The sequence below is a fragment of the Acinonyx jubatus genome, chromosome C1 (genome assembly GCF_027475565.1).
Source record: "Acinonyx jubatus isolate Ajub_Pintada_27869175 chromosome C1, VMU_Ajub_asm_v1.0, whole genome shotgun sequence".
NCBI lineage: Eukaryota > Metazoa > Chordata > Mammalia > Carnivora > Felidae > Acinonyx > Acinonyx jubatus.
The window spans coordinates 196359080-196376300 of record NC_069381.1 but is presented as its reverse complement, the minus strand read 5'-3'; the positions used below and the strand labels follow the sequence as shown (position 1 = coordinate 196376300).

The 17221-nt window shown below is 35.9% G+C and overlaps 1 protein-coding gene across 1 annotated transcript in view; it reads left to right on the top strand.

Annotated features, from left to right (window-relative positions):
* ABCA12 (ATP binding cassette subfamily A member 12) overlaps positions 1–17221 on the top strand; it is a 174456-nt gene that overhangs the window by 113202 nt on the left and 44033 nt on the right. Inside the window, exons 21-28 of the mRNA XM_027051488.2 lie at positions 1306–1485; positions 2076–2391; positions 5197–5311; positions 11728–12057; positions 13182–13251; positions 13341–13475; positions 14374–14529; positions 15453–15639. Of these exons, the coding sequence (XP_026907289.1) occupies positions 1306–1485; positions 2076–2391; positions 5197–5311; positions 11728–12057; positions 13182–13251; positions 13341–13475; positions 14374–14529; positions 15453–15639 (1489 nt within the window). The remainder of the gene's footprint in view (positions 1–1305; positions 1486–2075; positions 2392–5196; positions 5312–11727; positions 12058–13181; positions 13252–13340; positions 13476–14373; positions 14530–15452; positions 15640–17221) is intronic.

The following is a 17221-nucleotide window of genomic DNA, read 5'->3' as shown; positions in this document are numbered from 1 at the left end:
ACCGAGTTTCATTAAGGAAAGATACTAGTGTATTTATTCTCTAAAAGTACCATTTGGGTAAGAAATCATTTGATCAAAATATCGGGAATATACTACAAAGTTTTACATAAATTTTATCTTCTTGATATAGGACAGGAGTTCTAGAATTTAAAAATAGACTAAAATGAATGTGGCAGTGAGACTTGATGTTTGTGTGATTGTATATGCAACTTAGTATCTGAGAGTTTATATAGTTTGAATTGGGAGTGGGGCACTGACCCTCATAGCTCTTTGATCCTGTCTGCCAGCATTTCTAAGGAATCCTTGGTGTTGTGTTAATTTCCAATGGCCGCTGGAGGCCACTGTTCAACCACAGTTTTACCCCTCCCCCACCAATGTCTATATCCAGCAAACCATTTCACTTTGAATTCTAATGAGAAATGCATTTAAGAAGTTGCCCTCTGTGAGAAATTAGTCTTGCGTTGGAGTTTGGAAGAGTCATGTTTGGGTTCTGTGAGGAGGGATTTATGATACAGCATTCTTGGTATTCATGATGATCAAGTCAGTGAAAATTTAATTGGCCAAGTGATTTATTAACTTGCAATTTCATATTTACCCTTTGTCTCGGTTGATTTCCTCATAAGGAATCATGAAATTGAAGAGCAATTAAATCCTCTTTCTTCCAAAGTAATTACCTGAAATAAAAACTTGATCATTTTGTTTAGATTAATACAGATATCAATAGACATAACTCACTTAAGGTTTTATATCAGTTTTAGAAAGTTGTTAACTATGTGGCATAGATTCTCACAGTCTCCTAAGAAATGATTCTGTAGCACAACTTATTTAATGACATAGTTTATTTGCACTCTACATAGATTTTTCTTTGTTTAAATTCTTACATTCACATTCCCTGAATGAAGTGTTTCTGTTTATTCAAAACTTTTATCACTAGTGTTCTTCCTGACTACATGTAGATATATATTTTTAATTATTCACCTTTAGTCATTGGTTACCTAAATTGTAGCAGGATATACTTTTAAATTGGCTTGTACCACTCTTTGAACTTGGGTCTACTATATCAGTACCAGCTCAACATACTCTTCAATGAATATTTGAACAACTGGATACATTTTCCTATGTGTTATTAGCTATTTTTGTTACTGGATATTTTTGGAGCAAATTCTACAACTTCCTATTACTCATAATCTAGTATAATGGTTATTACATACCAAAAAGTCAGTATTTTGTTTGTCTCAGTACTATTAGAAACAACATTATAATACAACTAATATGTGTTTTGTCTGTTTTGCTTTGCTTTTTTAGATATTCTAAGGCTGAAATTAGAAAACAGCATTGACCTCATTGATCATCTCAACACACTGTCCTCCCTGACAGTAAATATTTCCTCCTGTGTATTATATGACCGTATTCAGGCAGCAAAAAGCATAGATGAGATGGAGAGACAGGCTAAAAGGCTTTACAAAAGCAACGAACTCTTTGGAAGTAAGTGTCATTCTACTAGAGTTTGAGCTTCTCTTTGTACTAAAATTGGCCAAATTCTTTCCTTACCCCTTTCATCCAGAACTCAGAAAAGTAGTCTGGGGGGGTCACTGTCCCCTCTGATGTCCTTAGAAATGAGAACTTTTCATGTAGTAAATCAACTATATTGTCCATGGAGACTTCAACAAATGTGTAATTTTGTTGGCATGGTTAGAATTGAGACTGAAATGGATTACATAGTTATGGGGTGAAGTTGAGTCCATCTTCATAATCAGTCAAGATTATTCATGTGTGTGTGTGTGTGTGTGTGTGTGTGTGTGTGTGTGTGTGTGTTTTAATTTTAGTAAGTGGCTTAGAGTGATCTATTTAATCTGGCCACTTAGTTTGTAATTATATTCTCAAACTCCTGCTTTGAAAATCTCTGAAGTTGTCACTTCCAATTAGCCATCTTTCCTGTAAATTAGGAGCCTGAACTTACTGTCACATTACAAACTCAATTGCCTGTTTGGCTGCCCCCTAAGTGTCCCCTCCAAACAATGAATAATGTCAACCATAAAATAACCTTTATGCTGTTGTTCCCCTTTTATTTTTAGGTGTTATTTTTAAGCTTCCCTCTAACAGAAGTCAGCATAGAGGCTATGACTCTGAAAATGTCTCTCTTCCTCCTGTCATAAAATATACCATCCGCATGAGTCTCAAGACTGCACAGACCACAAGAAGCATAAGGACCAAGATTTGGGCCCCGGGGCCACACAATTCTCCATCACATAACCAGATCTATGGCAGGGCTTTTGTTTACTTACAGGATAGTATTGAGAGAGCAATCATTGAATTGCAGACTGGAAGAAACTCCCAGGAAATAGCAGTCCAGGTCCAAGCAATTCCATATCCCTGCTACATGAAAGACAAGTAAGTCTCTGCAGCTCTAGCCTCTTTTAATAGTCAACCACTTTTTTGAGCACTCATTTCTATGTATTCATTCACATGTATCAAATGAAAGTGATCTCTTTCACCAAAGTTTTGTCTAAAGCTTGCTTCCAGGAGAGGGTCGATGGTACAGGGCACAGCTCCACTACAGCTGCTCATTGTTACCAAAATGATGGCAAAGTTCTTACCAAATGATTCAGGTTTTCTTCATCATAACCCTTAGCTTTCCAAGGACTATGGCCCTTGAATTAGGAACATTAAACTACAGACCTGAAGCATCACTGCACGATTTTGATGCTACCTACTCTCTACTGGTCTTCGCTTTCTCTAGTGAAAGGAGAGGATTAAACAAGGCAATGTTAACATCTCTTCCAACTCTCAAATTTTATTAAAAATCTTTGAGTCCATGACCAATTTTAAGAAAAATTTTGATAGAGCACATCATTGATTCACTCTCTAAGATAAATATTATGCCATCTAACACTATGTTATGTTAGGTACTACCAGTCCACTTGCTAGAAATCCTTATCTCAAATAGTTTGCTACATCAACAAAAAATGTACGGATCATGTTTTAGACAATTGAATTTGAATGTTCAAAAAGTCTGCCAGGCGGGTAGCGCTGGCGGGCTCCTCCACTCTGACCACAGTCAGCCTCATCCTCCTACATAAAAGCTTGAGGCAGAATATTACTTTAATGAAATTACACTTGTTAGCCCATTTGCTCAGTTTATATACAATTTAGATGGCTCTGCTCTTTTTTTTTTTTCTTTTTTCTTTCTATCAATGTGTTTGTCTACTTTGGCTGCTTCAAGAGCTGTAGATAAAATGAGGTGATGCAACCCTTTGTGCAGCAGCGATCCAGGGAGACGGATGAGGCTTCCACCAGTGGGTTGTCAAGGTTAGCTGCTTATTGTGGAGGCCAGTCAGTTCTCTGCAGCCTGAACTGTGTAGGAACTGCATCGGCTGGCACGAATAGTAAAGACCTGTGGGTTCAATTAAAAGAAAATTTCTCATCTATTTTCCGCTCATTTTTCCCCCTTATAAATGTTGGTACCTAGGATAGTGGGTACCTGGATTTTCTTTTTAAGAATAAAAGTAACTATATTCTGCATTCTTCATGGAAGTATGGTCATAATATCCTACATATACATATCAACTCTTTATTGCATACAAAGTGCTTTCACATATATTATTTCCTCTGTTCACCCAACAACCTTAGTACGGTAAGTGAGATGAGGTATCATCAACCGTATTTTCCTGATGAAAAAACTAGAATCCAGAAAGCTTAAGTAACGTGTCCGTAGTTGTATAGCTGGTAACTCAGTGGTCTTTCGATTAGGAGACCAGAATTTTCTCCTTTATATTAAACCAAACCTAAACCAAACCAATCTTAAAATACACCATCACTAGAAGAAACATTTTAGGGAATTTGTTATTAATGAATGAGGCCCTTTACCTAATTCTAGAGCCAGAAACACCATTAGGGCTGGACCTGAACCAAGAGAAAATTCATTCAACAAATATTGTCTAAGTGCCTAAGCCATGCCAGACAGTTTCCCAGGAACCAAAAAAAATGGATATGGCCCCCACCCTCTTCTCTATCCAAAAAAACAAAAAAAACCAAAAAAACAGCACACACACATGTATAAAACAAACAAACAAAACCCTCCTATCTTTGATGATAATACACTTCTGATGCTAAAGTGATAATGATGGTGATGTCATGTTCCATTAATATTTGCATTTTTCATGAGGACCTTTGAAGGTAATTCCTTAGCCTTATAGATTAAAAGGGGAGTACCCTTGGTGCCTTTCTCTAAGTGAAAATGTCGTGGAGCCTACTATGGAAAACAGATCAATTTAGAGTTCTTCTCATTGAAAACTACTCATTTGCCCATAGACATGTGAGTAATGTCAGAACCATGATTCTCAAAGTATGGTCTCTGGACCAGCAACATCAACAGCAGCTGGGAAATTGTTTAAAATGCAAATTCCTTATCCCACCCCAGATATAATCAGAAGCTTATGGGTAAGACTCAGAAATCCATGGTTTAGTAAGCCCTTCAGGTGATTGTGATGCATGGTTAACTTTGAGAAACACTGCATTGGAACTTTCTGGTATCATGGGCAGGCCACGGAAGAATACATTTGGAGCCTGATGAAGTCTTCCAGTGACTGCCTAATTTAACACATTACCAGAAAAGTCATTTATATACTGTTTATGAAACATCTCCTGGAGCATTATTTTGAGGAATCCAAGTTCTTTGTTTGCATTTTAAATTGAATGCTTTGAGTTTTATTTTATTTCATTTTGGGAAATTTAGTTTAATAATAACTATGAGCATCCAAAGAGTAGATAAATACAGTAATTTGGGATGATATAGCTTTTAGCTAGATAAACCGATCATCATCTAATTTTAAATCTGCCTTTTAGATAAGAATTTAGTTTAGACAGAAGGGTTTTGAGCTTTGAAATTATATCTATGTAATAATTATTTTCCTAGATAGGACATACTCAAACACACTCTAAACAATAGGGTAATTTTATCCAACAATCCAGAGGGTTTTTTTTTTTTTACTTTTGCAACAATACAGCAAGAAAATCAAAGGCTTACTGTTAAGTCAGCTTCGTACTTCATAAATAAAGGAATAATATTAATGACTATTCTCAATTTCAAAGCAGGATTATAATTTGTAAGAGGGAATGTGTTTTTGTTTATCACAATCTGCACAGTTGATATTCATTAGGGTCGCTGAATTTTTTTTTGTTTCTGTTTTTTTGCAGCTTCCTAACCAGTGTCTCTTATTCTCTTCCAATTGTGCTCATGGTTGCCTGGGTTGTATTTATAGCTGCATTTGTAAAAAAACTTGTTTATGAGAAAGATCTCCGGCTTCATGAGGTATGTCAAGAATTTCTTTTTATTATGAATAAAATCTATTTGTATAATAATTAGTATGCTTTTCATCATATCTATACAAAATCAGAAAGCCCGACCCATACCTCATGAATTAAAAAGAAAAATATTTTGGGGCACGTGGGTAGCTCAGTCGGTTGAGTGACCGACTTCGGCTCAGGTCATGATCTCATGGTTTGTGTGTTGGAGACCCGCGTCGGGCTCTGTGCTGACAGCTCAGAGCCTGGAGCCTGCTTCTGATTCTGTGTCTCCCTCTCTCTCTGTCCCTCCCCCACGCATGCTCTGTCTCTGTCTCAGAAATAAATAAACATTAAAAAAATTTTTTTAAAAAGAAAAATATTTTATGAATCATAAAGGCAGCTGATATAGCAATATTTTGTTTTAAAAAATTACGCAGAAATCATATTATAAGTGCCTCTAAAAAACAAAATGTAAATAATTCTGAGTAAAATCTGAGTACAATTTATAATCCTAAGAGTAATTTTTGCCCATGAAATTCCTATAGGAAATTCAAATAATAACAGTAATAATTAGTAAGGCAGGAAGATTGTTGGCATGGTAACTAAATGAGTCCAAATAAATTTAGATATAGATATATAGATGTAGACACAGACATAGTCATAGACAGACAGATGGCTTGTTTCAGCTCTCAATAAGCAAATTCTCTTTCCAGTATGCCTTGTCTTCTTCAGTTATCTTCTCTCCTATTTTCCACTGACTCATGATTCATAGAGACTAAGAATTTCATGTTATGCTACTGACTAGGTTAATAATATAATGATGAAAGACAGGGCCTGGGATGTAAAGCATGGTCTCTTCTTGAGCATGTTCCCCATCATTATTTCCAAATCCAAAATAGCTTACTTCTTTTTAGAATTTATGAAAAAGTGCTGTGTGATTTTGGGATTGTATTGGAATAAAAATTATTTTATCTGCTCATCCTGTAATGAGTCAATCCTTACACTCACTGAGTGAAAAGAAAGCAAGAACATTTCAAAAGTGGGGCGCAGTAATTATTGCAAGGCCTGGCTGACAACCTGAAATAATGAGGTTAGAGTAACTTGTTAGTCCACTTGTGCTTTTCAGACTTACTTTGCCAATGCTTCCAGGCAATTGATTATTTCTCCTTACAAGGTACAAATTACTGATTCATGTTTTTGTTAGCTCAGCATCAGGCTTCCAGGGGTGTTCTAGAGTTTGAACCTATACTTCTTACCTTTTCTATTTGAATTCTGGTTAATCCTCACAGCTGCATTTTTATATTTCAATTACAATTTGCTAAACCTCTCATCAACTGGTTTGAGCCTTCTTGTATTCAGAACTGTGTGTGATAGTTTCTTAATTCCAACTTAGAAAGGTTTTCTTTTTCTTTTTTCTTTCTTTTTTTTTTTTTTTTTTGCATTCTAGTTATTTAACGTACAGTGTAGTCTTGGCTTCAGGAGCAGAACCCAGTGATTCATCTCTCACATATGACACCCAGTGCTCATCCTGAGAAGTGCCCTCCTTAATGCTCGTCACCCATTTAACCCATTTCCCTCACTTACCCTCTGTTCAGCAACCCTTGAGTTTGTTCTGTGTATTTAAGAGTCTCTTATAGTTTGTGTCCCTCTCTGTTTTTATCTTATTTTTCCTTCCCTTCCCCTATATTCGTCTGTTGAGTTTCTCAAATTCCACATATGAGTGAAATCATATGATATCTATCTTTCTCTAACTGACTTATTTCATTTAGCATAATATGCTCCAGTTCCATCCACACAGTCGCAAATGGCAAGATTTCATTCTTTTTCATTGCCAAATACCACATCTTCTTTATCCATTCATCGGTCCATAAACATTTGGGCTCTTTCCATTATTTGGCTATTGTTGATAGCACTGCTATAAACGTTGGGGTGCATGTGCCCCTTCAAATCAGCATTTTTGTATCCTTTGGGAAACTTGAATCCATGCCCTAAACCAGAATTTTGGTTGCAAACTCCTATCTTCTATTTCTCTTTCAGTTTCCTGGTACTTAGAAGTGAATCTTCACAGATTAAAGGAAAACCTTAAAGTAGAAAATTGTGATAGATACTGAGTTCTTTTCTACTTCAAAATAAATACCTACCTTAAAGATAGAATTTGTGGTAGAAACACACAGTAAATATAAGTGTGTGTATTAAAGCACATCACTTTAAAAATTTTTTTTTTAAAAATCAAAGCATAATGAAGAGTTCTTTCTCAATTGAAGAAAGACATATTTTTTTTTAATGGCACACTGGTTTCTGCTTGGTAGCTTTGTGTCTTCATTTTGCATGCATCTACTTTCAAAATTTAACTACTTGATCTCAGGGTTCAAAGTCATACAGTAGAAAATCACTGAGCTTGGGATCAGAGAATCAGGCTTAGAGTCTTCCAGTTCATACTCACTTGGGCCCAGTCCCTTCCACTAAGCCTTACTATCTAGACCTAATTCAGCACACACTTCCAGAATGTGACTCTCTCACTGCCACAGCAAGAAATGCATTCAGTTATCCATATTTTATCAATTCTAAGGTAATACTTTTTTTCCTTTGCTTCTTAAAGCCTCTGGAATTGGGATGCATTTGGTAGGGTGTCACCATTTAATTGGTGGTGATTTTTCTTTTTTGGTGCCATGTAAAAATAATGGCACATCTTAAAATCAGTGGTGTCCTAAATTCAAAGGAATGCCATCTATTTGTGAGATGTGGAATGGACGCCTCCTGCTCAATGCCTCCTGGTCAGCCTTCCTCTACTGCTCATGGTTCTAATCTTATGTCCTCCTGTTTAGAGGGGAAAAAGCTGAGCCCAGGGGGAGGTGACTTGGTGAAAACTGAAGGGCTAGTTAGTCATCCATCTGATACTGGAACTCAAGTGTCTTGACTTTGAACCAATGCTTTTCCACATCATAGCTGCTTTCCCTCTTATCTTATTTTGGTGGCATAGACACTTAAGGACTTTTGATAATGATGATGGAAAATCTCCTTGGTTACCAGAGATTCAAAATCATGTTTTAATACCATCATTTTAATATTCAGTAAGTGCTAAACTTTTAATTCCCTATGTCCTTCTCATTCCAATTAAATAAAAAAGGATAAAAAATACTGTTTTCCTTCTGTAATTGTTCTTAAATCTGGGCAAGAAAACCAAGTTAGTTGCTATTTCAATGAAGCCATTAATCCTTGACCTTGTTATGATATGACTCCGGTGAGTTTCTTTAATTTGTTAAAGGAATTAGTACAAATATTAATGCCCAGTAAGTTTGTTGATGAGATTAATCCAGTAGTTTAAAAAAAAAAAAAACTATTTTGAAATGCCTGTAGTTTTGTTCTGTGTTCCTTGATTTTAAAAATTAAAATATTAAAACTGTTACAAAAATTCATTTACAACACACAGAGAAGTACTTTTGCACATTATTTTCTTGATTTATGGGTTAGCTTCATCTATCTAATCTAATCTAAGTCATTTATGGGGATTTCGGTGCTTATATTCAGCTGGAGACAAAATTTTGGAGTTGTTCTTTCTCAGTTCAGATAGGTAGTCTAAAATATCTGTGGTCTGAAGAGACGGGATTTTAGTAGTTCACTTTAAACATGTTTTATGCCTTCTTCGTAGACACTATCCATCGCGGTACTGGGAATTTGGAACATTTCAAGTAGTGATGACAACACCCTTTATATCTTACTAAAAAACAATAATTGTTAAGAAAAAAATTTTAATTGAGATAGGAAATGTTACTATTCCTTATAAATTAGTGCTTGACATTCTTGTTGAATTGAATGAAGATTCAAGTAAATACATGAATCTTTGTGATTTCTTTTCCTGAGAGCATTAATGTCAGTTCCTGTGCGTAAGCTTCTCTTGAATGTGGCAACACGTTTACCCAAAATCTTACTAAACCTGCTATCAGTATTTTCTGCCATCCACTGAAGCAAACTCTGTGTACAGGGGTTTTCCTTGAGCAACAGGTTATGAGATGCTGATGAATTGCTTCAGGCAGGTTTGGAAGGCTTGAGACAAGTGACTCTTTGATTGCAAAGTTGGCACCTGACATATGTCACTCTGAGGATCAACTAATGACATCCAGGAAAGCATAGCCAGAGATTCTCGGTGGGCCATCTTCCATCAGCAGGTTTGGTCTTATTTACTATAACGATGTTGGCAGTGAATCTGGATAATTTATGGATGACTTACATGCTCTCCTTGCTCTTTCTCTTTATGAATAACAGCTGTTCTCCTCATGGCACAATATCCTGAAGTTTAACACTGAAGTTTCATGCTAGAATGTTAAGTAGTGAACACTTTTGGAAGCACCTAGCTCAGTCTGTGTCCATAGGAAGCAATGATCACCCTCCAACTTTTACCAACTCTTGGGAATAGGGATCTGATCTCAAATCTTGAAAATTTCAAAATTACAGGGATAAACACCTTTGGTCCTGGTCTTCGGGTTTGCCAGATTATCTTTTAATAAGGCTATAAATGGAGAATTTTCTAGTTATAAAAATGTTTTATATTGCAGCTATCAAATTGTCGGGAAAGGAAAACATGTTTACACACACCAAAGTCAGCTTTATTTCATGTCCTAGATCCTTTATATTCACCTTGTGAAATAAATTGACATTGTCTCCTACTAACATACACTGCTATTGGGGACAAGTATTTTTTGCATAGGTCACATGAAATTAGGTGGTGGGTATCAGCTCTGGAGTAGTTATATGGGTCCCATAACTCTCCAGTTAATTATGAACTCAGTTAAACCTCAAAATACAAAGAAGAAAGGCAAATGAAAGAGCTAATGTATCATAATCATACTGGAATAGGCACGTGTCTCTGAAATGCAGTCATCAAACATGACACAGTAATTTTTTCAAATGGGTTGGGGTGCAGAGAAAAAATTTCGGTAAGACCTGTGAGGTGTATTTTCATACTGAAATGTAATTTTGTTTTCAATGATAGATACATAGTAAATGGAGGAAACCTTCCATAGTACATCTTTGCTCCATGCTGAGTTTTTTACTTTGACCCACACTTCCATTCCTATGGAAACATAAGTTGAATCTTTACTGCAAAGGGCAGGAAGGCCTGGGAAGAGAGAAGCAGTAAGGAGGGAGGAGGATGAGGAAGAGGGCAAAGTTAAGAGAAAAAGTCACACGCTTTTTTCTCAGCGGTGATTAGCTTAAGGCCCACAGCTTAGACTGTTGGCAGTCAGGTAGCTGTTTCCATGGCAACAAGAGGAGCAGCAGAGTTATCAAAATGTGATAAGTTACAAAGGCAGAAAGTAAAATTCACTATTTTGCGTGTAGAGCAAAAGATTCAGCAGCATTCTTTTTTTTTTTTTTTTTTTTCCTTCCTGGACAAGTTAGGTTTAAAGAAGGAGGACATTGAAAATCCTTGATTTTACCTGAAATACTAGATCATAAAGCTTTAGTGGAGCATTTCTTTTGTTCTTTTTTAAAAATGGACTGTTGATTCATAAGCTTAGCATTAATCATGTATTGTTAAAACTAGGTACCAGGATATGCAGGTTCCCACAAATTGCAACATGTCATCAAATTTGAGACAACCAAGATCCAGGGGACGTTAGAGCTTTCAGAATCCCTTTGAGTTAATGCTCAAACATATCATGCTGATCTGTTTCTCTACCTTGGTGAAATGCCTTGGCCTTTAGGGATGTTACTGAGTTACTAAAGAATATAAATTGAGAGAGAATGAATCTCAGATACATGAGTTCATTTTGGGTGCATGAATGTCTTTCTGAGAAACAAAGATGACAGACCTGACCTAGACTACCAGTGATCTTAAGGATGGGGAAGCTGTGCCACAAGGCAGAAAGTCTCCCTTCAAAGTTTCCATGTTTTAAATCTTAGGAATCAGGTCCATTCTACTTTTCTCAGGAACCTGAATACTGATTGTGTTGTCCGTCAATGTTTAGATTTTTCTTAAAGAGAGTTTTGCTATCTCAATCCCTATACTGAATTTGAAATAAACCGTGTTTTTCTACCTGCTTGAAATATTCATGCCTGCACAAGTGTCAAATTCATGTTGTAAAATTCTGCAGAAGACACCATAAATTTTGATAATCTATTCTAAATTAATTTAATCTGGGTGCATCAGTTAGATACCAGTTATAAAATGAAATTGGAAAAAATAAAAAAAAGAACCTCACCATCCAAATCATCCATTATATTAGGCACTCTGAAAGTGTACAATTTAAATTGGGCTGATGTAAATGGTCGTATTAATTTTACATAGCAAGCATGGACAAATCCTTGACTTATGAAAATCATTACGATGCCTAGTTCCATATATATGAAGAGTCTCATGGGCATTTTGGCATGGTGCAGAAATAATTGCTATTTGAGAGAATATCTGCTCAAAAAGTGGCTAACGCTTTTTCCTTTTCACAGTACATGAAGATGATGGGTGTGAACTCCTGCAGCCACTTTTTTGCCTGGCTTATAGAGAGTATTGGATTTTTACTGGTTACCATCGTCATCCTTATCATTATTCTGAAGTTTGGCAATATTCTTCCTAAAACAAATGGTTTCATTTTGTTCCTGTATTTTTCGGACTACAGCTTCTCAGTTATTGCCATGAGCTATCTTATCAGTGTCTTCTTCAACAACACCAACATTGCAGCCCTTATTGGAAGCCTCATCTACATCATTGCTTTTTTTCCCTTTATTGTTCTGATTACAGTTGAGGATGAGTTGAGTTATATTGTAAAAGTATTCATGGTGAGTCAACTGTCACAACTGAATGGCTAGTGTGTGATAAGAATTGGTTCTTTTTATGTTTTTAGACTCTCAAACTAAAAGTTCATTTATCTAAATTGAAAAGTTCTGCGATTGCAAAATAAGCTTAAGTGTTCTAATGATAGTTTTTTCTATATCATTGAGTACTGTACAAACATAAGACAATGAAAACGAAACTTTCCCCCCCCAGTTGTTAAAATCATAATATGTAATGCTGTTAAGAAATAATTTCTGAAGAAAGAATAATCTTTTAAAAACAATCATTTTAAAGATCATCACAAATTCTAACTTCTTTTCTGGTTCAACTCCTTAAATATCTTAAAGCCTTTATTACTGTAATTATTCACATGTGTGAATAATTTTCATGGGTTTGGTAACATACAATATAACTTATAGGCATAAAGACAAATGCACTGACAGCATGTAATCAATTTTGAATTCTTTTCTGCCTTTTCAATTCAAAAGTATTGAATTAATTTAAGAATTTTAATGAAATCAATAAGAATAGTTTGAAATTTGGAAAGCAGAAAAATAAATCTCTTTGAGAGTCATATTGCAACTTTGGTGTTTATGGAAATGGAAAGTGTTAAATAACTTTCATTTAACATTAACTACTTTGGGTTAATGCAACATTAAATTTCTAATTTGTTACATTGTAAGTATTGAATCAATTCATATTTTAGTATATTTTAATTCATAGTACTTCTGTTACCTGTAATCAATTTATGAAGTAAAAACATCTTATGGCTTCTAACAGTTGATTTGATTTTAGTCTTAGCACTGCATTACCCTTTAATTACCTATTTTATAAATTGCTTAGTAACATTTACTAAGTTTAGATACATATTTTGGGTTTTGGGCAAATATTTTCCAAGTCATAATTTTCCTGATCTTGTTTTCCGCTATTCCCTCTTCTCTTCTTCAGAGGGGTAGTGTGCTTGGTACAGGACCTCTGGACCCGTACCAATGGGATCTCTCCATTTTTAAATACGCTTAGGGAGTTAGTGTCAATTTTATCTGTATAAGTGTCCAAAGTTTTAAGTATGTTTAGATCCCTCTTGCACAAAACTTATAAGAACTATCATTGCTGTTTCATTTCTTCACAGAGCCTGCTGTCCCCAACAGCATTCAGTTATGCAAGTCAATACATTGCAAGATATGAGGAGCAAGGCATTGGTAGGCTCACTTCCTTTAAAAACTAGATTTTATCCTTCACAACTGCAGTACATCTTGCAGAAGAATAAATACATGTGTTTACTTTTTAGGTCTTCAGTGGGAAAATATGTACAGTTCCCCAGTTCAGGATGACACTACCTCCTTTGGCTGGCTCTGCTGTCTAATCCTAGCTGACTCTTTCATTTATTTCCTTATTGCTTGGTATGTCAGAAATGTGTTCCCAGGTATGAACATACTTCCTACAGATATATTTTGTATAGTTTTCATGCTTATAAATCAGCTACTATATATTTTTTAATATTTGATCTGCCATATATAGTCTCAAAAAAAAAAAAAAAAAACATACAAACTTAAAACTCCAAACTAACCAGAACTTTCCAGGACGAGATAGTGCACTGGTGAATTCCTTCTCTGATGTTCCTTTAAAGGGTGGAGTGTATCAAGAAGCATGGAATCCAGTCTTTCCAATTGGGCACATGAGACATGATAAAGCAAAACCAATTCTCCTAATTCTGAGGAGAATTTACCAAATTCTAATAGAAAACACTAGTTAGAGCCTCTATTTTAGTTCTCAGGTCATCATTACTTTTAACATGCTTGAGAGCTTTTCCATTCAGCCTTACTGATATTTGTGTATTTCCTGGTGTTGTAGAATAGACGAGTATTCTTCCATTTGCATAAATTCCTATAAAAGACAAATGTGTAGAGACAGAAAGCAAATCAGTAATTGTCTAGAACTTGAGGTGGGACCAGGAGTTATCTGTACATGGGCATAAGAACACTTGTTGAAGCTGTAGGAATAGTCTAATAATGCATGGGTTGTGGTGATGGTTGCACAACTTCAGGTATTTACTAAAATCATCTACCTCTACACTTATTATAATGAGCAGATTTTATGGCATGTAATTATACCTCAATGAAGTTATTTTTTAAAAAGAATAAAAGAGAGGCTATCTTTTTTTGCTTTACTTTGGAAACAGACTACGCTTTAATTTGATATAGATCAAAAAAAAAGAAAGAAAATACTTTCTGAACCATATATAATGTTCTGTTGTTTAGCTTCTGATGCCTAATGTTAACAATCAGCTAATATTTATTCTTCCTAATACATTTTTATCACAGGTACCTATGGCATGGCAGCTCCATGGTATTTTCCAGTCCTCCCTTCCTATTGGAAGGAGCGATTGGGATGTACAGACATGAAGCATGAGAAAAGCAATGGCCTTATGTTTACTAATATCATGATGCAGAACACCAACCCATCTGCCAGTAAGACAAGTAGGTCAACAACAAGCATTATTATGACAGAAGTGATATAAAAATTTACATGACTAGTGATTTTAATTATGTTTTTCTAAATGGCAAAATTATCATCCTTTTAGTCATGGATGAATATGTCCACACATATGTGTTCAGACTCTTATGGAGATTAAATTGTGGCTTTTTCTGGGCTCATTAGCTCAGTTGGTTAGCATATGGCACTAATTAGGCCAAGATTGTAGATCCCTTTGTGGTCCAGTTAGATTCACACAGAGAAAAAATTTGTTCCTTGGCCACAGTCTACACCCCTAACTCCAGCCATCTGTCACTAGTCAAAAAGAGTAACCAAGTTACAAATACAGATAATTTAGCATAACCCATCACCAACGTCAAACAAACAAACAAACGTTAAAGCTCATGACTTACATTGGGTGAGTAGTGCCATCTTCATAAGGTAAGGATGACCCATATCCATGGTCTATGTGTGGTGCCTAAAGCAGATGTGGATAGTAATCAATAAACTGGATTCTATAACCACAGATCTGAACTGGCCTTGTCACTGTTAAATCACATCTTGTAGACATTTTTTTTTCCATTAGTTGGTATCATCCTGTCTGATCAGAGAACTTAGACTGCCTTTTAAATATTTGAGATCTGTTGAATCAAGGAGAATTCATTATTATGATAGCGTAGTCTAAGACTACCTGTTCTGACAGAGAGGTGTGATATGAGCCTTGGAGAATGTGGTTCCCCACCTCATTCATTCTTTAACCAAATGAGAAGGAGGCTGAAGGCTACAATAGATATTTTGTTTCCAGAGTTATTTTTACTTAGAGGCCTGTGTTGTTATAGTCTTCAGTTTTTAATTAAGGAAAAGTCTCTCTGTAGCTGCATTTTCTTTCTTTGTGAGCTTTATAATTCTTCTCTTGATTTCCCTTCAGGTCCTGAGTACATGTTCCCCTCCAACATTGAGCCTGAACCTAAGGATCTCACAGTTGGGGTTGCCCTTCATGGGGTCACAAAGATCTATGGCTCAAAAATTGCTGTTGATAACCTCAATCTGAACTTCTATGAAGGACATATTACTTCATTGCTGGGGCCCAATGGAGCCGGGAAAACTACTACGATGTATGTTACTTTTTAACACTTATTGTCCTGGAGGCCTATTACTTAATATTTCCTCATTTCTTTCATAAAGAATAAAGTTACTACATCTCCGAGATGGATTAAGGTCGCTCATTTTGTTTACTATAAAATGGAGTCTAAGTCAGAGGTCCCAATCTGAGACCTCAAAAGGCCAGATCAGGCTGAACCAGTACTTCTTAAAAGTTATAATTCAGTGCCAATATTTGCAAATGGAGAGGTTTTCTAATAAAAAGAAATATTCTTCACATTCCTTGGATAATAGGATGTTCTAGCAATACTGGGTCCACGGTCTAAGGTGGGGACAATTGGTTGGGTCTTACCGGTGACTGTTCTCTTAAAGGGGACATCTGCTTTCTGATTTATTCCTGTTCCTCACAAATCTGCACTGTCGCATATGCCCAGTCTGCTTCATTTATTTGCATTTCTATTCTGGCCCATGTATAATTTTGAGTTTACACACTTTGCTATAAACACACTCAGCCCCAGCTGCTCCTTGCCTTGATTCATGAAGAAAGAAATCACCAGCTATCAGATATAGATCAAAAGGGCCAGGAGTGGTACATGAGCTGTTCTTTCTCACTCATGATTTAACTGATGTGTCCAAAAGGAGAAGAGACTCAAATGTTTTTAAAGTGACATCCTTTTGAATTTTTTTTGGTGACTCACCTCCAGTGCTCCACATTCTTGGCTGGAAGTCAACGCTAAGCTGCTGTTTCTCTTTAGCTCTTATTTGAGAAAAAGTGTCAGTTGCTGGATATCCTATTTAGTATTATCATAAGTAAGCTCAGTGACTGCCAAAATATATTCAAATTAATTTTTCTTTTACAAATAAAAGGGGACAAAGTAAGGTCATGAAATGAGGGAACATGCAGCTACTCTTATTTATATGGCCTGCTTAAATTCAAAGTTGGCTTTCTAGTGAAAACATAGTGATTTAGTGCTTAAAAGCAGGTTTCTAATAGGCAATGAGAGACCAGCGAAGAAAAGAGAAGAAGGTTTTCTGAAGAAGCTGTAATTTTAGCTGAGAAAGTCCTAATTTTATTCTTCTGAATATGAAGAATGAGTTGTTTATATTTCAAGGTGTTTTTATGGGAAGAATTGCATATATTATTGATTCCCTATTAAATCCACAATAGTCATTTAGGGTTCATTATATACAAGGTACAAGGTACTAGTTAGGTACTAGAGACAGTGGTGGAAAAATGGATCCTTTGCATGACCTCATGGAGCTTACATGTTACTGGAGAAGATGGATATTAAGTAATTGCTCAGTTTATTAACCATCTGAAAAATGATAAGCAATTGTCTAGTAAGATAGAGAATAATCACAGTGTAGAGAAAGGGACTGAAAGTGACCAATGTTCACATGGGAAGGAGAGTGGTGTAGTCAGGAGCAAGTGGTGGTGTGGCTTGCACTGTGGTGTGGCTGGGAAAATGGGACATATGGGCAGAGGTTGAAAACAGAGATAGGAGGAGGATGCAAACACAGCTTCTGGATTCTAGGCTTGTGCAACCAGTATTTGGATTCATCGTATGGTGAAAGAGGAACATCAGTGGGGGCACA